Below are 24,005 nucleotides of genomic sequence, written 5' to 3'. Positions count from 1 at the left end.
GTCCTGAATACCACAATGAACATCTTTTTTTCTTCAAAAAATAGCTAAGCTCGCGCTATTAGGCGCAAATGCCTAAGAGATTTGGTGCTCTAGGGCACCAGTGCTCCTGCTATTTTAGAAAAAATAAAAAACATATTTATGTGTTTCAAAAAAATTAGAAAAAAATCATGGTGTAGCTAATGAATTGTCCCATAAACGTGCAAAATTTCAGTTTCAAATACAAAAAATCTGGGCTACACAAAAATAACAAACGTGTGGATCTGGGTAGGCATATTTCAGATCTCCAAATTTCAACAGATTTTGTATTTTTTGTGTAGTCTACAATATAAAGAATTTCATATTAAAATTTTACACGCTTGTAGGTTACTTTATTTATTATGTCTACATTTATTTTCAGATTTTTTTGAAACAAATATGTATGATTTTTATTTTTTTTTATACAGCAGGAGCACTGGTGCCCATGAGACAAAGACACTTTTCGCAAATGCCTTCAGTAAAGGAACGGATGGTGACCTGATTTTATAGAGAAACCATAGTGTTCGTGAAGTTAACGTTATGAACATACGCTGTTCGGTTTTTGGTGAAATCAAAATTTAGTAGAGATGAATATCTTTGTTTGAATCCCGTGATGAACACATTTTTCCAAAATTAGCTACCCATATTGTGATGAATACATGTTGGTCTGTTTTTTGGGTGGAGTAGCAGACATGAAGATCTTTGTTTTGAATACCACGCCGGACATCTTTTTTTCCTTCAAAAATTAGCTAAGCTCGCGCTATTAGGCGCAAATTACTTCAGTAACGACCAGGGTTCCAGCACTGCTCCATGTACCACATATTTGTTTTGGTAAGGGTAACCCTATGTACCACCTTACCAATAGAAAGTTCGCAAAATACAAAGAAAAAGTAAAAACATTCTGTGGCGCACCTAGTGCCCATGCGCCACAGAATTAACGTTCAAAATTTGAATTTTCTGCCGCCCTCCTCCATTTCTCCTCACTACTCCTCCACTTCTTCTCACTTCTCCTCACTTCTCCTCTTTGCATGCAAACTTCTCTTCCTCCACCACCACCTCCTCCTCCGGCCGGCCTACTCCTCCTCCTCCTCCTCCTCCTCCTCCACTACCACCACCTCCGGGGCCGGCCTCCTACTCCGGCGACCTCCTTCTCCGGCCGGCCTCCTCCTACTCCAGCGACCTACTTCGGTGACGACCACCTTCTCCTCCTCCTCCGGCGACCACCTCCTCCTCCTCCACCACCACCTCCTCTTCCTCCACCTCCTCTTCCTCCACCACCTCCTCCACCACCACCTCCTCCACCACCTCCTCCTCCACCACCACCACCACCTCCACCACCTCCACCACCACCTCCACTACCACCTCCACCACCACCACCTCCTCCTCCTCCTCCGGCCGTCCTCCTCCTTCCAGCGAATTTTTTTTAAAAAAAATAAAAATTAGATCTAGATCTGGCCACCATTTTTTTTGAATTTTTCAAAAAAATAATTCAGTGGCGCACCACCGCCCGTGCGCCACAGAAATAAGTTTCTGTGGCGCACCACCGCCGGTGCGCCACAGAAATAAAGCTTATTTTTGTGGCGAGAATTCTGTGGCACACCGCCCGTGCGCCACAGAATCATTTTTTGGTGCGCCACTGATGAGGCTTTTCCTACTAGTGGAAGCCGGATCTTCCATCCTGCCGCTGGAGGACACCGAGGTGCTCTGACTACGCGTTCTGCTGACGATGACAATAAAGAGGAAAATCCCGCTCCTAAAACGGCCAAGGCCCTCTTTGATGCGTGGATCTGCAAGATGCAGCAATAGGAAGAACAGACTTGGATGTGTGTTTGTGGTGCTTCTCTGAAGTCACATATGTCTGTGAGGAGGTGCTCAATAAACAGCGAATGGCGAAAATATTTTGTGTCATTATTTTCACTCCCAGTGTTGCAATTTGTACATAGTATAACCCAGAACTTTATTCGTGTCATTCCACAAAGACCTTGTAATTATAGTGATCAAGAGTCAAGACCTGGCCGATTTGGCCTGCACCTTGATGTGCATGGTGGAGTTGTAGTGCACGACCTCCGGCTGCAGCGTCTGCATCGACAGCACCTCCGACTGCAGGTAGCAGAACCCGTCGCCGGCGTCGGGGCCGTAGTAGAACTGCGCCGCCGCGCACTTGCAGTCGTCCAGGCATGCCTTCTTGCACGCCTCCTCGCTCACCCTCTCCACGGCCCGCATGCTCGTGGCGTGGTCGTTGAAGTACCCCGTGTCCCGCAGCGACACCAGCCGGTGCTGCGTGCCCTGCCGCCGTGACGAGCCGCACGACGTCGCCGGCGTTGCTGCTGGGAAGCAGCCGCGGTTGGGCCTCCGGAAGTCCACCGGGCGGAAGTTGGCCGCGTCGGGGCAGCTGCACTGCGCGTCCGTGCACACGCCGTACGCGCCGCAGACCGTCGGGTACGAGCACCCGTCGTCCGGGAAGAGGCGCAGCACGTCGAACACCGGCTCCCAGCCCTGTGCGTTGGAGCGCCACTCGTAGAGCCGGAGGTGGCCGTCGTGCTCCAGCCGCATGTACTGCACCGTGCCGGCGCCGACGGTGGGCAGCTGGATGGGGGTCAGCGGGGTTGTGTCCCCTGGCTTAGCGAACACCGCGAGGCTGCCGTTGGAGTACGTCGCGTAGGCGCCGGGAGCCTTCTCGAAGCCGAGGTGGTAGTAGCGCTGCGGCGGCTTGGCGTCGACGTAGGCGCTGAGGCTTTCGTCTTCGACGGTGAGGTAGATCCGGCCGTTGCGCCAGTCCGCGGTCGACGTGTTGGCGGTGAGCCGCGCACCGTGCTGGAGCGACTGCCCGACGAGGAGCGTGTCCGTGGGGTGGTCGAACGACTGCCACACCGTCCTGTTCGTCCCGTCGAACAGCACCAGGTTGCCGTCGCTGCCGATGCGCGCCCCGGCGACGGACCGGCCCTTGGTGCCCGCTGACCACACCACCTTGCCGCCGGGTGATGATCTGAGCAGAAGGTCGCCCTCTGCCGTGAGCTCTGCTACGGCGCCTGCCCCGACGGGGCTGCCACGGTTGGCCGACCAGACGACCTGCGGGATGCCGGAGGTGACGGACGTCATGAGCGCGCCGCTGTTGCAGTACACGACCGCAACGCCGAGGAGGAAGTCGGAGCACGGGGCAGTGCGGTGGTTGGTGCAGAAGAAGCCGAAGGCAAAGGAAGGCCCGTAGCCGGCGGGGTTGAGCCGCAGCAGCGCGGCTCGCGCCACGGAGCCGTCGGCGTAGACGACGTGGTGCGGCAGGGCCGCGTCCGTGTTGGCCCAGGTGGCCGGCACGCTCGCCGTAGGGTAGTCGAACGGCTGCGCGCCAACGCCGCCACCGGCGAGGAGGAGGATGCAGCAGAGCGCGACGGCGCCGACGATGGTGGCGGTAGCACGCCGCATTGTGATCTTGGTTCTTGGACTTACGATTCGATCGTGGTTGATGCACTAAGGCGTGTGGGATTGCCAATTGGAGTGGGATCGGATGCATTTTTATAGGTGTTGGTGGATCGTGTCGCCGCGAGCACGTTCTTCGTGATCGTGGTTGGCCTGGGTTCGCTTCTTGGCTGGCACATGGTATCCGGGCTGGAAGTCGTCGCGCGCAGCATGGCGCCGCCGCCACCGCCGCTGGTTCATGACTGGTCAGCGAGCGCGTTATCGTCTTGCCGGTGGCCAGCTTATATGCCAAGCAAGGCAGCTCATCCGTGGTGGTTTTTTCTCCTCTTCTAGAGCTCGTCAATTCCCTTGCTCCTATTAGTTGCTTCTGAGAAGCCATTGTTTTCGCCAGTGGATAGCAGCTAGCACGCACTTGAGCTCGATGGAAGAAAACTGTGCACAAGTCAGTAGTAGAAAGGACAGTGCTGGGCGTCCTCCGGGGATCTGATTTCCCAGCCCCCGGGTCCCCAGCCGTCCGATCGATCATCTTGAACGGTCGGATCTGCTTTTCCTGGATGTAGCAAAAAAACACCTCCCGGCAGCAAAAAAATAACCCGCTTTTGCTACATTGTAGCAAAAAACGGTTCAGTCACGAAATTAAATAAAAAGGCTGAGCTCGCTGGAATCTCGCCGAAGACCTCGTCGGAGACCCCGTAGCAAACATATTACGCAGATGTAGCAAAATCGCAAATAAATTGTAGCAATTCTTTTATTCATATATTGCAAATCTTCTAAGACATCAAAGAAGACCTCGCCTCTAGCCGACAACAACACCGTCCGAGGTTGCAGCAACTCCGTCCGTTCAGGACAGCAACCCCAGAGGCCGCTAGTAGCAATGCCCTATGCCTATGGTAGCAGAAATCCACCCTCCGCCGGTAGCAATGCCGGACACCTTAAATAGCAAAACTGGCCTCCACAGGTAGCAATGCCGCATCGGCGGCGACCACATGTAGCATAATTGGGCTACACAGCAGCGTTGTCGACCGCCGGTAGTAAGGTTGCCCACGGCAGGTAACAATCAGGTGGTGTCTCCGACGGTGAAGATTTCCTCCGCCTCCGATGGGGATCGGTCCTTCCGGGCGGGGTCTCGAACAAGGCGCACCTGCGGAGACGGGATCTCGTCAACGAGAGGCTGATGCGGCCGCCGATTTGGCGTGAGCTCAGCAGGCTCGGCCGCTTGGGAAGGGCGGCGAACGACTGCGAGCCACGGCGACCGCCCTACTAGAGTTTGGGCACGCAGCGGAGGATGTTGAGGCGGTTGTTGATTTGGCCGGCGGCTGCGGTCGTGGCTGGATCTCGCCTCTCGTGTTCGTCGAGCCCGATGCGTGGTGGAGGCGAACTGCCATGGGTCACGGCGGCGAGGCGCAGGACGTTGGTCGCGGCGGCCAGCCAGCTTCGTCGGTAGCACTACCGCCCACTAGCACGGTGGCGTCTCGGTTGGTGGTGTCGGGCAGGAGAGGTGGAGAGGAAAAAAGATGGGAAAAATGAATGGAGGAGGAAGAAGCGTGTAAGATAAGGAGAAGTGGTGGAGCCAGATGGGGACACGCGGCGCGCAGCGAAGGCGGAGGATGCGATCGCTCCGTGCCCCCGGGGGAATAGCATCATTTTCCTAGTAGAAAACGGGTCCAAGGGACTTTAGTCCCAAGCGGGACTACCAAATCGGGAATAAATACTCACTCTTTAATTCGGTTGTGTTATAAACCGGAACGTACCATTACGTATATTTTTTATCTATTTTTTTAAATTTTTTTCACTCCGCCTTTAGTGACTCGGCTCCCGGCCGGTCCGCACAATCGGGCAGTGTCCCTTGCTCGGTGCCCGCTGGCCCTTTTTCAGTAACTGCTAATGCCTACTCCAGCTCTTTTTTCCATTTTTTTTCAAAATTTCTAATATTTGAATTATTTAACATGTTTAGTCTCTAAATACACTTAATTTCTAGTCCAATTACTTACTCGTGGTCAAACTTTCCGCTCGACCATCATCACACTACTCCAGCACTAGCACACTTAACTTCCGAGTTCCTCCACCCATCCACTTCCAAGCGATTTGCGTGCATGTTATTGATATTACTATCATATATATCCTATTAACCTATTGGTCACGATGTCACACTTCTTTATCGTTTGAATCCAAATAATTCTTTTAATAAACAAAATTAATGATGTAATAATAATCTTGAATAAATAAATAAAAATAATTTTTTATTTTTTTTGGCAAAACCTAAACCTGAAAATTTTCATACCTTTGGCACTTTTGAGAATCTAAAAATTGGCTGTCATGGGCATACCTTTCGGCTACCCATTATTATCATACCCGGCTTGCCCGAGAAGGCCCGAGAAAGCAACCCAAAGAAGTAGTCGGCTAGGACTCTTGTAAAACCCTAGGCTGGTTCCACATATAAACCCAGGCGGACACCTGATGAGCGGAGAGAGAGAGAGAGAAAATATAGCAAGATAGAGGAGATAGACAATATAGTTCCGCCTACGGTGGCCCCTGTAAAGATACGTGTGATCATATACTATATTGCTAGCAGCACGTAGTGATCTTCCACCGAGGGGACCCGAAGATGGGTATATCGTGTGCCCAATCTCGCTCCCGGAATCTCCATCATCGCCCTTTCCCGAAACTCAAGTCTACAATCTGTAGACATTAGCGATTAGCGAGGTGAACCCTCGTCAATTGGTACCGTCTGTGAGAAGTGTGACGACTGGATTTCGTAATCCGAGCGAGATCCCTCATCATCAACAACTTCGTTACGGCGATGTCGTTTCCATTAAACTCGAGCAGGCGATACTTCTTCGGCAAGGCCGTTTCCACGCCCTTAGTGTCGTTGCCTAATCGACGGTACCCCAGAGGAGGGATCCTCACGAGGGGGAGAAGAAGTAGGGGCCATAGGGCGGAGAGCACACGGGACGGTGGTACGCGATTTACCCAGCTTCGAAACACTCGCACGATGGCAAGGCCTGCTGCTGCTTGTCTGGAATTATCTGGGCGCTTTCGCATTGTTACAATGAGTTGTGGTTGTGCCTCTAGGGCTCCCGGGATCCGGCTTATAAAGGCGCACGGATCTAGGGTTTACATGGAGAGTCCTAGCCGGAATACAAGTTGCCTAACTACGGTACAATATCTTGCCGTGTACGTCAAGGATCCGCCTTCCTTCAAGACCGTGCTGGATCCGGATACTTCATGGGCCTTCACGGATCCGGCCTTCTTCGTAGGTCGGTTGGGGATCCGGCTTCCTGTTCCTGGGCTGAACTTCATCCTTCAGGATCTACAGCAACTGGGCCGCCCGATGGGCCACATGCCACATCACCATCTGTGGGCACCCGGGCTTGCCGGATCTAGGCCACGCCGTTGATATACCCATAAAGTATACCCACAACAGTAGCCCCCGAAGTTCTCCGAGATTCATCATTCCTCCGACTTCAAGTATCTCGGATCCGAAGAGATTCTCGAAGAGGTTCAAAACTTCCTTGTTTCTGATGTCATCTTCTCGGAAATCTCCTGATCTTCAGTAACGGCAACGTAGCAGATTTTTCACTTTTCCCGCGCACAACTTCCTTTTTTCCCGCGCTAAATTTTCGGAGATGCGAATCTTCAGCCGGAAATTTTGGGAGTGCACAGATAAGTTACCTCTGTGTCGTTTTACCTCTTCTGACCTAAGACACGCGTCACACATCCAATGGTGCGACGGTTCAGTTTCTACCGTCGGATCCGAATCACGAATCTCCGCGCGAGGTCTATAAATACCCCCGTGCGCGGTAACTTTGCATTCTTTTCACCTCCTCACCACATCGTCTTCTTCCTCGCGCCGCGCCGCCAGCCAGATCTCGACTCCGGCGAGCCCTTCCGCGGAAAGCTTCGCGCGCCGCCGTTCCAAGCCTCCTTTCGCATCAAGATCTTCACGGTTGAACGGAAAATCTTCCCTGCCGCCGATTCGTGGTCAAGCTGCGAAGGTTGCTCCAAGTCCGGCGACCTTCACTTCACCGGAGCTCCGTCAGGCCACCGCGCCATTAACGGTACGTGCGCCGGCTTTGTAGAAGAAAGACTAGTGTAGATCCGGTTAATTACTCAGTTTAGCTTTGCATGGGTGTAGCCGGAAGCATGTCACATGGTTCACCACACTGTACTGGTAGTTCTCCGAGTAGCCCGGAACCCAGCACTGTAGAACCAATCTGCCCGGATCCCATTGCATATCTACCACAATTTGTTTCCGACATTAGGCTTGCTCAACCATTCTCCGCCTCTTCCAGCATCGCGTTAGGCCGGATCCCTACGCTCAAAGAACTCCAAGAAGAACTAGAAGGCCAAGCCAGAATGGCAGCCAAAGTGCAGGAGGCGGAAAATAAGAAAGCTTCCAAGGCCCGGATCCGCGAAGGCTAGAGGGGTCAATGGTGGCCCTGTGAAACCACCAATGCGGAACTTAGGGAGTTCCAGAACGTGGGCATGATCTCCGCCAACTGGAGCTTCATGCGTGACTCCGATGTCCCCAAACCGGAGGAGGACGAAAGGGTCACGACGAAAGCTTGGGTTGAGCGCGGTCTATCGCTCCACTGTTCGGAATTCTTGCTCTCCATCCTCAACACCTACAAGCTTCAGCCCCACAACATCTTACCTAACTCATACCTCCTTCTATCCAACTTCGCAACTCTCTGCGAAGGGCATCTCGGAATCCGACCCGATGTCCGGCTGTGGTAGCTTTTCTTCCGGGTCAAGAAGGAAACGAAAGACAAGGCCATGGTGAACTGCGGAAGCATGACATTTATTCTCAGCCCTGGCTGCATGTACCCACCACATGATTCCCACGAATCCGTCCGGTACTGGAACGCCGGATGGTTCTACGAGAAGAACAGCTCCGTTCCGGGCGTCCACGAAGGACTTCCCGCATTCGTCAACGAGCCTCCGGAAGAACGCGACAGCTGGAGCCATGTCCCCGTGCTTGCTCAATTTCCGATCTTGGAAAAAGCAGCGCAGAGAATCTCTTAGTTGGTCTATGATGGGCTAACCGGAGTTCAGCTCACTCTGAGCTGGTTTACTCGGCGGATCCAGCCGCTTCGGTACAACGCGCGTTTAATATGCGCCTATACCGGGGCGGACGACCTTCTCCGAGCAACCCGCCATGATCTTCCGGCTGATTCTCTCAAAAGGAGATTCAAGACGCTCGTGAAGATTGGCCGGGGCCAGCCGGTCCCGGAGTTAATCATGGATATCTACACAAACGATCAGTGTCCTCCGGTAAGTTGTTTAGTTCCTTTGTCATTTTTAACTTCACAAATACTGCATGTGTCCTAACTTTTCCCTTGATTCATCTTCCAGCTCAATGCTTTGGCAGAGGAGAATTTCCGCACCATACTCCGAGTTCCTGTCAGCGGCGACGCGGTAGAGGAGGATCCTGAGGACGACGACGAGGGAGAGGGGCGCGTGCCCCGTAAGGCTGCCCCTCGACCCACTAAGCGTCCCTGCGCCAAAGCTTCCGGCTCTGAAACCGGAGGTAGCGGCAAGGCCTCTGCCAAGAAGGCCAAGACTGTAAAGCCCCCTCCCCTAGACTCCAGAAAGGCGGAGCGCGAACATATCAAACTGCTGTCAACAGCAGGAAAACGTTCGCGCCCTGTCCTTCCCGGCGCCACATGAGTCTCCGAGTATAACGCGTACTTGTTTTTATAGAACTTACCATTTATTTGATTCCTTTGCTTGCTCGTAGGATTCCGGGTACCACCACCGCGCGGACCAACGTTCAAGAGCCATTACCAAGTACATGAAGTAATCCCCTGCCGTTGGTCCCGCAACACCAGCTCCGCCAAGCGCCTCCCACACCGGTCCCCAACCACCTCCTCATCAGGCGGAGCAAGCTCCTCCTCAGATGGAACCATCTCCTGCTCCTGCCACGTCTGCTCCGGCAGAAGTAATTCCGGTTAGCAGCGAGAATGCGGGCGGAGAAAAGTCCGGAGGCAAAGGTCCAGCTCCTTGGTATTTCTCTGTGTGAGGTTCTTGTGCTTGTTGCTAGCTTTACAACAAGCCCAAGTTCATCGAAAACGGAGTTCGCATGCATCTTCTATTGCGTTTTCGAGGTTGGGGGATTTTACCGATTATTCATGATATAAGGTTTTACCTTTTATATTCATGATAAAAATCCCCTCCTACAGATTCTTGAGTTTGCACTTTCTATTGAATAGCATTTGTTGTTATCTTCAAAACAAAATTGGTTTCATTCGAATCGGAATTCGGGAGCATTAGTTATTAAAGAAAAGGAGAAAGCAAAAATAAAAAGGAAAAAAGGAAGAGAAGGGGTCGGCCGACCAACCGGCCTGACCGGCCCAGCCGCCGGCCTGCCCGGTCCGTGCCGGGTCGGGCGCTGACATCGACCGGGCCGCCATCGAGGCTGCCCGGTCCGGTCCGGCCCATGTCCCGGCCGCGGCCGGCCTGCCCGGCGCTGCCCCGACCCAACCGGGCGCACGGCCCGCTCGCCTATGCGACGCCCACGTCTTGCGAGCGCAGCCTGCCCGCCCGCGTGGCCTGCTCGCCCGGCGAGGCCCGCTCCGCCCGCATGCGGCCCACCCGGCGTGGCCGGCTCCCTGCGCGGCCTGGCCTATCCGCCCGCCACAGCCACAGCGCCTTTGCCTCGCCGTCTTGGGCCGGCCCGACGGTGCGCCAGGCTCCTCAGCGCCTGGGCCGGTCGGCCGGCCGGTTGGCCGGCTCGGCCATTTTTTCTGCTCTTTTCACTGTGCAGTTTTTCTGTTTTTTCCCCAACGGTTCTATTTCCCCTTTAGCTATAAATAGGCTTCTTCCACCTTGAGTTGAGCTAGTTCTTCCCCTTTCTTCACCTCCATTGTTGCTATTTGAAGAACTTGCTTCCCCCCTTGATTCCTCCCATGATTCTTGCCCATTCTTGAGGATTTAAGAGAGGAGATCTAGATCTACAATCCCCACCAATCATTTTCTCCTCTAAGTGAGGGGAACTCTTGGGATCTAGATCTTGGAGTCTTTTGTTAACTTTCCCCATTGTTCTTCCTCTCCAATCTCATCCTAGCATTCGTTGTTTGGGTGGGATTTGAGTGTGAAGGACTTGAACACCTCTAGTGTTCTTGCTTTGCATCATTGCATAGTGTTGAGCTCTCCACCACGATTAGTTCGAGTGAGAGACCGTGAGCTTTTTACTCTTGGAGGGAGACCTCCTAGTTGGCTTGGTTGGTGCCCCGACGATCTCTTCATGGAAGATTGTGAAGGGGCCCGGGCTTCTCCTTCGTGGAGCTTGTGAATGGTTGTGGAGCTTGCCATCTCTGGAGCGGAGGAAAAGCTAACCATAAGGAAAGGGCCATTATCCTTCGTGGGTGTGGTTCGGAGAATAGGGTGAGCCTTCGTGGCGCGGAGAATCCTTCGTGGAACGTCCACTCCTCCAAACGTGACGTACCTTCTTGCAAAGGAAGGGAACACGGGAATACATCCTCGTCTCCGCGTGCCTCGGTTATTTCTATACCCGAGCTCTCTTTCCTTGTGATAGCCATCGTGCTTGAAGTACATATATCTTGCTATCACTTGTGCTACATATATCTTGTGCCTATCTTGCTTAGCTCTAGTTGCTATTGTTACACTTAGTTGAGCTTACCATATTTAGGGTTTGTGCTTGTAGACTAAACGTTAGTTTAATTCCGCATTCTTACAAGACAAATCCGCAAGAGTTTTTAATTGCCTATTCACCCCCCTCTAGGCGACATCTCGATCTTTCAGCCACGCTGCCTCCTCGACACAGAGGCCGGCCGCGGTTGCGGCATGGCATGGCGGGCGGGCCGTCGCGCTAGGGGATGGAAGGGACGCACGAAACAGGAGCGAAGAGCGCATCTGGTGGAGATCAAGACGGGAGTTAGAAGGCGCCACCGTTAAAGTCGATCAGGGGAGGAAGGGAGAGCGGACGAATCTGAGATGACTTGCCTTTGATGGAGCCCGTTAAATGACAGGATTTGCGGGAGCGACGACGAAGCACCAAAAGGACGACGAAAGTAGAGGGAGAAGGGGGAACACATTCCTTCTTTTTAAGTAGTAGATATTTCGGTTTTCTTTTTCTTTTATGTTGTTTCATTTTTGTTTTCTATTTGATTTTTTCATAAATTCAAACATTTTCAAATTAGATTTTTTTCCAAAAATCTAAACATTTTTCATTAAAAATTTAAACAATTTTCATATTTGGATATTTTCCGAATATGAACATATTTCAAATTTGAACTTTTTTGAAACTTGAATATTTTTATATCTAAACATTTTTTAATATGAACATTTTTTAAGTTTGAAGAATTTTAGAATATTTTTATGTGAATATTTGAACACTTTTTAAATTTAAACATTTTCAAAATTCAAACATTTTTATATTTAACCTTTTCTAATTTTGAACATCTTTTAAATTTGAATATTTTCAAAATTTGAACGTTTTTAAGAATGTGCACTTTTTTAAAATTTATACATTTTAAAATTTCAACATATTTTAATCTACAAGAAAAGAAAACAGAAAAAGAAAAAGGTACATCGCCTAACCAGACCGGCCCGTATCACGTCCCGGGGGTGTGTGGCTCGTGGTATGCGCCGACCTGGCAGGCGTATAGGGGGGGTGCTGTACGCCGACCTGGTCGGTGCGGACCAGGCGCCGCACACCCCCCAGGCGGGTTTTGGGCCGGCCCAACATTCTCACTTCTTATGTTTCTGCTTTTTCGTTTTTTCTTTTTCGTTTCTTTTCTGTTTTCTGTTATTTGTTTTCTTTTTTAAAACATTTTTAAATATGAACATTTGTTAAAAATAAAAAAAAATCAAATAAAAAATCACTTTTTAAAAATTTGAACATTTTTTAGATTTGAACATTTTTAAATTTGAACAAAAATGTATTTTTTCTATGAACAATTTCCAAATTTGAAAGATTTTTAATTTTGAACGATTTTTAAGTTTGAACGATTTTAAAATTTGAACAATTTTTTATTTTGAACTATTTTTATGTTTGAACGAATTTTTGAATATGAACGATTTTCCTATTTGAACATTTTTCGAATTTGAACGATTTCCAGATTTGAACATTTTTAAAATTTGAACAAAATTTAGATTTAAACTTTTTATTTTTTTAAAATAAAATAAACAGAAAAGAAACAAAAACAAAAAAAAAGAAACAGAAAAAAAGAAAAAGAAAAGAAAAAAAAACAGAAACAGAAAACAGAAAACAGAAAATAGAGAACTAAAAATAAACGTGAAATGGGCCGACCAGGCCGGCCCATACCCCGCGCGCGGGGGTGTGCGGCGCGGGGTAACCACCGACCTGGTCGGTGTATAGGAATTGCCGGCGTATAGGGATTCACCCAGTAGAGCTGGCCAGCATGGACTCGCATACGCATGGGTGGTTTCCTCTCCACCATGGGCGGCCAAGCTAGGTAGCAGGCCCAGTTCAGTCCGATCTCCTCCCAGCGTGGCCCATTTACTCTTTCTCTTCTGTTTTTCTTCGGAAACGCATAGAAACTGTACTACATAATTGTTTGTATGTCGAGAGATGCATATTTTAATAGGATTTGTTTTGCCAAAAATCAAGGTGTGGAGACCGCCGACACCCCACCGAGAAACCCCTACCGATCTAGGGTTAGCGCGTGCCGACGGGAAGCTCCACCGCTGTCACAGTTCGCTCACGCCACCGCCGCCACCATGTCGGCATCGACGGGTTCATCCTCCTTGAAGGGAGAAGGTACACCGTCTCCCCTCTCGATCCCTCTAGCTCGCGGTACACATTAATAGTTGTTCTACCGCATAGATATCTAGACTAGTGATCCTCAGGATTTAACAGTCCAAAGGGTAGCTTCGCCCCTAAATAGACATGTATCTGAGATGGCTATATAGGTTCGGTTTGACCTTGTTTTGATTTTGAATTCATATATCTAATGGTTTACTTTAATTTGATTTGATGCCGGCCTGGCAGTCTGGCACATGACTGAACCTAAGATGTTGGCAGGAGCACTATGATATCTTGGATGAATGCACGGGAAAAAAGGCTATTGCCGTCCAGCCAATCTTTGCCGTGAGCCGCTGCACGGCAAAGACATCTTTGTCGTACATAGCAACTAGCACGCACTGCAAAGACTACCTGCACGGCAAAGTATGAGAGCAGCGCACGGCAAAGAATACCCACACGGCAAAGTCAGCAGTGGCGCACGGCAACGATCCTGCGCACGGCAAACACCAACTAAAGCGCACGGCAAAGAAATTACGACAGCAAAGAACCTACAAGCCGCACGACAAAGATTGGCTGCACGGCAATGGCTCTGGACGGTGCCGTGCCGCTGCCTTTGCCGTGATGGCAGCCTAGTTGCACGGCAAAGGCCCCTTTGCCGTGCGCCAACAAACATTTTATTTGTTTTTCTTTCTATTTTATTTCATCTAATACTTATATTTATTTTGTTAATTAGTTTTTATTTTTGATGACTATTTATTAGACAATGTGCAATACAAAATTACTCTCCATGTTCATCCCCCCACATAGATCAGAGTTTCAGAGCAATCCGCTCTTCTGAAAATCTGCTGTGTTATCGCCCAAATGTGAGGAAGGTCACACCGGGGAGTACCAAGAAGCACTGCATTACGTATGATGCAGCGAGATCCAACAGAAAGATCGTGCACAAATGAATCGTCGATGAGCCAGACGGCTCTGTCTTCTCCACCGGGGAGTCTTCCTGTTCCTCCTTACTCCTTGCCGTGGATGCCGCCACCATCCACTCAGAGCCCGGTGACACCTCTCACCGTGCACAACACGAACATCGTCCGGAGCATGAACCACGGTGAGTCCTCCTACACTTGTGCCCAACCCTTTACTTGTACTTGTTCAGGTGTTCAATATGTAAATGCAAATGCTAATTTCATCAATCTTGTAGATTATCTGTCACAAGCCAATGACGATGAGGCCGACGGAAGCAATGGAGGAGGACAAGATTGATGGCATGGTCGTCGTGCACTTGTCGTTGTTGTAATGGATTGTTCGCACTTGTAATGGATTGTAATAATGGGCATTGCTATATGGATGGACTCTATGTAATGGATTGTATGCATTAACTATGTGTGCTCGATGTATTTGTGGTGTTGTTGATGTGTTTGGTGATCATATGTTGAATATATATGCTATATTTGTGAAATGCAATATTTGAAATGCAGGGATAAATGAAAAACAGCAAAAAATGAACAAATCAGAGGCCTTTGCCGTGTGTATGCGCACGACAAAGGACTTTTGGTCTCTTTGCCGTGTGGACAAGCACGGCAAAGGCGCCACGTGGCGCTCACCTGTGCTCCTGGGAGCTCCCAGGGGGGTGTGCTGAAACTGTCTTCGCCGTGCGGGCTGGCGTGCTGGCGCACAGCAAAGCCACGACACGGCACAGAGCTGCCGCACGCAGGGGCGGAGACAGGGGGGGGCGAGCAGGGGTCAGACCCCCCCCCAATGTGTCGCCCCCCTCAATCTATTGCAGCGCATATGTTGTAGTATATTTATGCTATTGTATGTACTAATCGCCAGATGAAGTACTAATACTTGGTTAGCGCCAGATGGAGTACTAATACTTGGTTAGTATTTGGGTCCAGCGCTAATCCTGATCTGTTTTGTCTACACATCAAAGCCCAGTAGGTAACTAACAGCCCATCTCGTAAGCAGGGAGTAATTTCCGAAGCCTAGAAGCTTTCTTTCCATAAATCCGTACGTTGTTTGACCCCTGAATAATTCAGATCGATCTCAATATCGAATAGCTAGAGCGCCTGCCGCCGCTGGCTGTGACGGTGTTCCCCATGCCGGCCGCCGGGCTAGGAAGCCACTCGAATCAGATCATTAGGACACGGCCGCTTAATCTGTTGATCCTGATGCGGAGCTGTGGCGCCGCAAAGTTCCGATCAACTCAAGTCAGGTCTCAAGCCCTCAGTTTTCTAAAGGTACGCCGCTAGCAACTATAGTTCTTATTTGACGAATAATTAGGTCCTGGCAGTCTATTTTATAAGTACACGAGCTACACTATGGCAGTGGATCAAATTACTAATCATGTATTTCATAGAAAAACAATGAACAGGTAGCCTTACATTTCCTATATTTCTTTGTCGTTGATTCAATTGAAGTGTCCATGAAAATAACTTTTCTTCAACAATTTAGATAGACAAAAGAAATGATTTGATAGTCAAAAATATGTGTCAATTGGTATTCCCAAAATATTATAACCGTGAGTGCCAATTTACTTTCAATTAGCTTACAGGTGTATAGAAATGGAGAAAATTACTTGAAGCTTCTACACTATGTTTATTTCTATGTAAAAATAATTCAAGTTTTCGACCTCGGCTTCGCCCCCCCTATGTTCAATTCCTGGCTCCGCCCCGCACGGCAATGTCTGCGCGCACGGCAAAGGGAAGGCCGCACGGCAATGTCACCGCGCACGGCAAAGCGCTCATCGCACGGCAACGCCCTACCGCACGGCAAAGAGGTGTACGCACGACAAGACCTTTGCCGTGCATAACGGCCATGCGCACGGCAACGTTGGCTTTGTCGGCGGTCTCTTTGCCAGGCAGATTTTGCCGTGCGTTCACGCACGGCAAAACCTTTGCCGTGCATATAAGGGTCTTTGCCGTGCAAAGTGGCGCACGGCAACGCCCTGTTTTCCCGTAGTGATGGGCGAAACTCGATATTGACAATTTTCACGGGTTGACTTAATCTGATGGTGGAACGAGTTAGAAACAGAGTCTGAAGCGTTGATTCCCTGTAGGTTAATGTGTACTTTGAAAGTCAGAATTGGAAACAGAGAATAAACTACCCAACCGAAAACGACAGTGCTGAATAATACTACATGGATTGCAGTTCATTCACTTCATCGTGACAGGCGGGAGGTCAAATTCGATCTTCTGCAGTCATCCCACGCCACACTATGTCATTGTTGTACTGTAGCATATCCCAATCAGCCCGTGCGGCCGTTGTGCCGTGCCGTGACAGCATTTGGCTGCAAAACCCTGCCGCGGCAGCAGCGTGACAACCGCACGGGCACACCACCCGTCCACAATTCCACCCGTCAACAATTTCACCCGTCCACAATATTGCATTGTATAGTAGGCTGACCCAATTCCGTTTGTCCTGGTTTATAGATAGAGAGAGGAGAGGGTGCGGTCAGTTGGGTTGCTATCATGTGGACATAATGCGGAAACCTAGACGTGTTCGGCGACACCTATCATCTCGAAATTCGGAAAAGATATGGAGAAAGAGAGATTTGAAACATTCGCGGACTTGTATGAATGTCGTGCATGTTTGCCATGCATTTGATTGGTGGGCCACTGTGTCAAGCATTTGAGTAGTATCTAGATCACGTATCAATAATGCCACCTCTGTCCATAAAAAGTGTCGCGAGTTAATTTGTCTAAATTTAGATGTATCTAGATACTCTTTAGTGTATAGATACATCCAAATTTAGATAAATCTCCGACTTTCTTTTGTGGATGGAGGGAGCAATATTTGCAGTATATACTGCTTACTTTGTCCCGAAAGAGATGTTGCATATTTTTCTAAATTTGAATGTATCTATAAACTACATAGTGTCTAGATAAATCCAAATTCAGACAAAAGTTTGGCGATATTATTTTTTGAATTTAATGTTGAATTTATGGCTAAAATAGAAAACGAATCCAGGTTACAACAACAGAGACAGTATTTGCAAGATTAGAATAAATAAACTGAGAGATTATTCGGTCCAGGGCCGAAATGCATGAGAAGCTTCCATTTATTAATCAATTCCATTTCGAGCTGTTAATTGCACTACTTCCTCTCTATCTTTTATATGCTTTTCAGAACCTGGGTGTATGTGAACCCACTTTTTCAAAAGTACGTTTGTGATGTAAAACATGTTTTAAAAATCAAAACACAAAATGAATGCAAATGTGATCTCAAATATGTGCCCTGGACATGAGTTTCGTGACGAAAAAACCTTTTATTTTGCCTCGGCAAAAAAGTGAAATTTTGCAGGGCTAAATAGCAGTATATACGTGATGTATTTTGTCTTTTTAGATTCTGAAATAAAAAAGTGGTTTTTTCGCGAAAACTTTCTACGCACACGAGGATCCTCGAGCTCCACCACTCCAGCAGATGCCGTGGCCTGCAAACGATGCTGATGCGTCTCCGTCGATTTCTTCATTATCTTGGTGGCAGTTGTTGGAACTAATCTTATTAGTTCCTAGTTCATTATGTTTATATGTTTATTTATTTGAGTTGTTCATGTAATAGAGTAGTCCGGCCAAAAAGATGCGTACGTAGTATACGCACATGGAGATGCAATCAGTGTGTATGCAAGCTTAATGGTCTGGATTAGAAAGGAATAAGTCTAAGTAGAGCTAGCTAAATGTGCGCTGCCTTGACTTGGTAGTGTGCAATCGTTGAGGGAAAGTTGGGCTAGCTAAATAGTGGGTAGTAACTTATATGTGGTGTTATGCATTGTGTCATTTATTATGTTGTAGACTCATTTTGTCTTGGGGTGTGTGATGTTATGGTAACATAGCTAGTTACCACCTCACTCTCTTTCTTCATTTATTCGCATGCCATGTCACCAAAATGTCTTGAGATGTGTGATGTTACTAGCTATGTTACTTCCACTATAAGCAGTCTTAATAGTGCGTGTCCATGCAGGTAGCCAGTAGAGTGATTAGTGGATCAAATAGATTAGGAGTTTGCATGGAGAGTAGTTGCGCGTGTTCTGGACGTGAGTATACGAAACGGATTAGAGCGTTGCCCACTGACCGTGTTAGCTCCTGTATTTATACCTTCTATTGAGTAATGAAAGTGTGGCCTGCGGGCGGAAAACAATGTAGCATTTATGTGTACCAACGAAGAGAGCATCGGGAAAGTCTTCTTATTCTTCCTTGGTACGTGCGGCGTGTGTGTAAATTTTGGTCTGTGTGAGTTCTTCGGAGAGTGTAGAAAGAAGGAAGTGAAGCTGAATGTGGCAGCTCTTAGAGTATCTCCAGTCGCTCCCCCAAACTATCTCTCAAAGGGATTTAGGGCGCGTCGGACAAAAAAACGTTTTCGTTGCGTCTCCAAAACCGTTTTTTGTCCGGCGCGTCTCGATACGGTGTCCAGCGAGGCCGTTCCCGTCCCACAGGGGACGCTCCGGGCACGTCGGACACAATGAAAAGTGAGGCGGGCTCCCACATGTCGGCGACTATTTCCATAAACCGTTGGTTCGCGCCTTTTTTTCTCGTCGCTCCCTTCCCTCCCGCGTCTCCCACCCCTCCGTCGCCGCTAGATTTGCCGATCATTTTGACGACTGATCTCTTCTGAGAATCGCCACCGTCGTCGCGGCTGGCACTCTCGCCGGTCGTTCCGCCGCCGCCGCTTCGCCTGCGCGTCCCAGAACGCGGCGTCAAATCTGCCCCACCTCCACGCACACAAGGTGCTCGACGACTTGCCAGGTACGCGCGATTGGCCGCTATTCGTTGCCTCGTCTGCCGCGGCGCAATTTTAACCATTGATTTTGCTTCAGACATGGATAGCGACGGCGAGATGATTGTCCTACTGTTGGAGGACGAGCAAGCCTTCGACAACGACCTCCGGGAGCATTTGCTTATCATCGTGGCCCTCCATGACATGCTTAACGCCAAGGCGGAGAAGAGGAAGAGGCCGCGCCGCGGAGGATCAAGGCCGGGGAGAATGAAGTCGAAGCCCCGACAGAGGATGGAGGGGCATACCATGCTGCACAACGACTACTTCGCAGATGAGGCAACACATGCCAACAATTTTCGGCGCCGGTATAGGATGAGCAAGGGTCTGTTCATGAATATCCTCCGCGGCGTTCGAGAGTTCGACCCCTACTTCAAGCTCAAGCACGACGCTGTAGACGATGTCGGGTTCTCGTCGATTCAGAAGTGCACGACCGCCATGAGGATGCTTGCATACGGAGCACCTTCCGATACACAGGACGACTACCTTCGCATGAGTGAGTCTACTGTCATTGAGTGCATGTACAAGTTTTGCCGAGCTGTGGTGGGAAAGTTTGGCAAATACTACTTGAGAGGACCAACTGAGGAAGAGACTTCAAGGATCATGGCACAAAATGCTGCTAGAGGCGTCCCTGGAATGCTTGGAAGCATCGATTGCATGCACTGGTCATGGAAGAACTGCCTGTTTGCTTGGCAAGGTATATACAAAGGACTTCATGGATATTGCAGTGTGGTGCTTGAAGCTGCGGCAGATTATGACCTGTGGATTTGGCATTTTTTTTGGCATGGCGGGATCACACAGTGAAATCAACGTGTTGCAACAGTCTCCGGTGTTCAGCAGACTAGTGGAAGGTCATGCTCCACCATGGAACTATGAGGTCAATGGCCACAAATATACCAAAGGCTATTATCTAGCAGATGGTATATATCCAGAATGGGCCACTTTTGTCAAAACAATCTCGAATCCATCAGGTCGGAAGAATTCCCACTTTGCTTCGCGACGCGAGGCTTGCAGGAAGGATGTCGAGCGGGCATTTGGTGTGCTTCAAGCTCAATTTGCAATTTTCCGGTATCTTGCTCTAAGCTGGTCTCACGACCAAATGTGGCAGGTGATGCAGGCTTGTGTGATCATGCACAACATGATCATCGAGGATGACCGCAAGAATCATGCCAGGACACATGTTGGTCCCTATGAGTGTCAGGGCCCTCTTGCGGAGGTTGATCATGAGTTGCCTGCAGATTTTACTGATTTTCTCGCCATGCACGCAGAGATCCGTGACAGCAATGTTCACGAGCAACTTCAAGCTGCTCTCGTTGAGCATTTGTGGAAGATCAAATGATTATCAGCAAATGCCACGGCACCTTGATCTAGCCCTATTTATTACATTTGTTAAGTTGTTTTATTGTTTGTTATATTTTAATTCGAAAACAATCTCCACAAATATATTTATTTGTATGCTATATTTAATAAATGGTTGTGTTTTCAAAAACCCTTATTTAATGTTTGAGGGCGGCATTTGGGGGAAGCGACTGGAGAGTGACGTCCCCCAAACGTGGCACGAACAAAACACGTATACGGTTTGGGGGACGCGACTGGACATGCTCTTACAATTGGCTCGCTACCACATGTTCGCTTTGGTGGTTTGACCATTGCGTGTGTATGCTAGTGATACGTCTCCGACGTATCGATAATTTCTTATGTTCCATGCCACATTATTGATGATACCTACATGTTTTATGCATACTTTATGTCATTTTTATGCGTTTTCCGGAACTAACCTATTGACGAGATGCCGAAGGGCCAGTTGCTGTTTTCTGCTGTTTTTGGTTTCAGAAATCCAAGTAAGGAAATATTCTCGGAATCGGACGAAATCAACGCCCAGCATCTTAGGATCACGCGAAGCTTCCAGAACACCCGAGAGAGGCCAGAGGGGGGCCACAGGCCCACCATACACCACCCTGGCGCGGCCAAGGGGGGGCTCGCGCCCCCCTGTTGTGTCGTCGCCTCGTTGACCTTCTGACGCTGCCTCTTCGCCTATATAAAGGTCCCTGATCTAAAACTTCGATACGAAAAAGCCACGGTACGAGAAACCATCCAGAGCCGCCGCCATCGCGAAGCCAAGATCTGGGGGATAGGAGTCTCTGTTCCGGCACGCCGCCGGGACGGGGAAGTGCCCCCGGAAGGCTCCTCCATCGACACCACCGCCATCTTCATCACCGCTGTTGTCTTCCATGAGGAGGGAGTAGTTCTCCATCGAGGCTAAGGGCTGTACCGGTAGCTATGTGGTTCATCTCTCTCCTATGTACTTCAATACAATAATCTCATGAGCTGCCTTACATGATTGAGATTCATATGATGATGCTTGTAATCTAGATGTCATTGTGCTAGTCAAGTGGATTTTACTTATGTGATCTCCGGAGACTCCTTGTCCCACGTGTGTAAAGGTGACAGTGTGTGCACCGTGTGGGTCTCTTAGGCTATATTTCACAGAATACTTATTCACTGTTATGAATGGCATACTGAAGTGCTTATTTATATCTCTTTATGATTGCAATGTGTTTTGTATCACTATTCATCTATGTGCTACTCTAGTGATGTTATTAAAGTAGTTTATTCCTCCTGCACGGTGTAATGGTGACAGTGTGTGCATCGTGTAGTACTTGGCGTAGGCTATGATTATGATCTCTTGTAGATTATGAAGTTAACTATTGCTATGATGGTATTGATGTGATCTATGCCTCCTTTCTTAGCGTGAAGGTGACATTATGCATGCTATGTTAGTACTTGGTTTGGTTATGTTGATCTGTCATGCACTCTAAGTTTATTTAAATATGAACATCGAATATTGTGGAGCTTGTTAACTCCGGTATTGAGGGTTCTTGTAATCCTACACAGTTAGTGGTGTTCATCATCCAACAAGAGGGTGTAGAGTCTAGCATCTATCTATTTATTCTATATTATGAGAGAGGAAAATATGGTTGTAGAAATTTTCATGTTACTAAAACACCTCTCTTTTTGCTGAAAATCTTGAAGCTGCACTTGTTTTATCTTTCTATGCTTGTTGCATTATGCTTCTTGAACTTGTTTATTTACAAAATTCCTATGCATAGGAAGCATGTTAGACTTAAATTTGTTTTGAATTTGCTTCTTGATGCTCTCTTTTTCTTCAAATACTATTTCTTGCGAGTGCATCATTAAAACTGCTGAGCCCATCTTAATGGCTATAAAGAAAGAACTTCTTGGGAGATAACCCATGTGTTTATTTTGCTACAGTAAATTGTTTTATATTTGTGTCTTGGAAGTTGTTACTACTGTAGCAACCTCTCCTTATCTTTGTTTTATTGCATTGTTGTGCCAAGTAAAGTCTTTGATAGAAAGGTTGATAGTAGATTTGGATTACTGCGCAGAAACAGATTTCTTGCTGTCACGAATCTGGGCCTAATTCTCTGTAGGTAACTCAGAAAATTATGCCAATTTACGTGAGTGATTCTCAGATATGTACGCAACTTTCATTCAATTTGAGAATTTTCATTTGAGCAAGTCTGTTGCCTCTTTAAAATTCATCTTTACGGACTGTTCTGTTTTGACAGATTCTGCCTTTTATTTCGCATTGCCTATTTTGCTGTGTTGGATGGATTTCTTTGTTCCATTAACTTTCAGAAGCTTTGGGCAATGTCCAGAAGTGTTAAGAATGATTGTGTCACCTCTGAACATGTGAATTTTTGATTATGCACTAACCCTCTAATGAGTTTGTTTCGAGTTTGGTGTGGAGGAAGTTTTCAAGGGTCAAGAGGGGAGGATGATACAATATGATCAAGAAGAGTGAAAGCTCTAAGCTTGGGGATGCCCCGGTGGTTCACCCCTGCATCGGTCAAAGGATGCTTGTGACGATATCACTCAAAGCAAGATTGACAAAGCTCATCGTCGGCACGCCACAACAGAAGGCTACTATAGTGAGGATTCCGAGGAAACCCAAGAGCATGATGGCGAATTACGAGGTGCCGATTGTTTAAGCAGCAAGATTCGGGAGATGATGCCACCAAAGAGATTCAAGCCTACGCCCACCGACGCTAACAAGTACGATGGTCAGCAGGAGTCAAGGTCTTGGATAGACGACTATCTACAAACTGTGATCTTACATAAAGAAAACAAACTAGCAGCAGTGCGATGCCTGCAACTTTACCTAAAAGATTCGACACGAGCTTGGTTAAGAGGTCTGCTGAAGGGATCCATCAAATCTTGGGACGACCTAGTCGATGCGTTTGTCAAGAATTTCCAGGCCACATATAAAAGGCCCGTGGGAATCGAAGAACTACGGAAGTGTCACCAGAAACCGAAAGAATCAATTCACGCACACATTGGGCGTTTTACTAAACTCCTGAATGTTGTCAAAGATGCCTATGCCAATAGGGCGATCGATACTTTCAGCGATGGCATCCGCCGGGAATCTTACATCGAGGAGCTTGGCCGGAAGAAGCCGAAGACTATCACTAGACTTATGGAGATTGCCAACAGTTGGGCTGACGGTGAAGACCACGTAAGGAAGCCACGTCCACGTAGAGACGCCGAAGACGACGATCTAAAGCATGATTCAGGCCATCGACGTGATCGTTGGAAAAAGAGAAGAGATCGCAGGTATGAAGACACCAATATTGTAGCTGCAGGATATTCCGATCGACGTGATGATCGGTATGATGATCAACGCGGGGACAAGCGCGACGATCGTCGGAATGGAAACTGCAGCGGTTCTGGAGGAAATCGTGGAAACTACAGGGAACGACCACCTTGGGTCCCGGAGCTACCGTTCGCCGAGCAGTTGAATGCTCCTTGTTACATACACTCGTACTTTGACCCCAAGGATAACACCAGAAAATCAAGCCATCTTCTCAGGGACTGCCGATAGTTTCTCGATATTCAGAAGTTTTATGAGTCGGAGAAGGGGTAGGCACATCTCCCGAACCCACCACCGCCACCTCAACATCAAGTCAACCAAGTCCAAACTCGTGCCTCTGATGAAGCTTTTCCTCCGCCTCGGGGCAGATGAGCATGATTCATAAAACTGACGTTTCTAGGAGAGATATGA

The 24,005-nt window shown here is 48.5% G+C and overlaps 1 protein-coding gene across 1 annotated transcript; it reads right to left on the bottom strand.

Moving 5' to 3' along the window:
- Nucleotides 1-1,893: 1,893 nt before the first annotated feature.
- Nucleotides 1,894-3,720, bottom strand: LOC127345916 (EP1-like glycoprotein 2). The gene has a single exon (XM_051372436.2). It carries the CDS (start codon nucleotides 3,433-3,435, stop codon nucleotides 2,020-2,022), a length of 1,416 nt encoding a protein of 471 aa, XP_051228396.1. The 5' UTR covers nucleotides 3,436-3,720; the 3' UTR covers nucleotides 1,894-2,019.
- Between the last annotated feature and the right edge of the window lie 20,285 nt (nucleotides 3,721-24,005).

Source organism: Lolium perenne, chromosome 3 (assembly GCF_019359855.2).
Source record: "Lolium perenne isolate Kyuss_39 chromosome 3, Kyuss_2.0, whole genome shotgun sequence".
NCBI lineage: Eukaryota > Viridiplantae > Streptophyta > Magnoliopsida > Poales > Poaceae > Lolium > Lolium perenne.
This window is presented reverse-complemented; position numbering and strand designations above follow the sequence as displayed.

What these genes read in the sequence shown, in the direction of transcription:
- LOC127345916 (XM_051372436.2), bottom strand. Translation starts at nt 3,435, where the DNA reads ATGCGGCGTGCTACCGCCACCATCGTCGGCGCCGTCGCGCTCTGCTGC.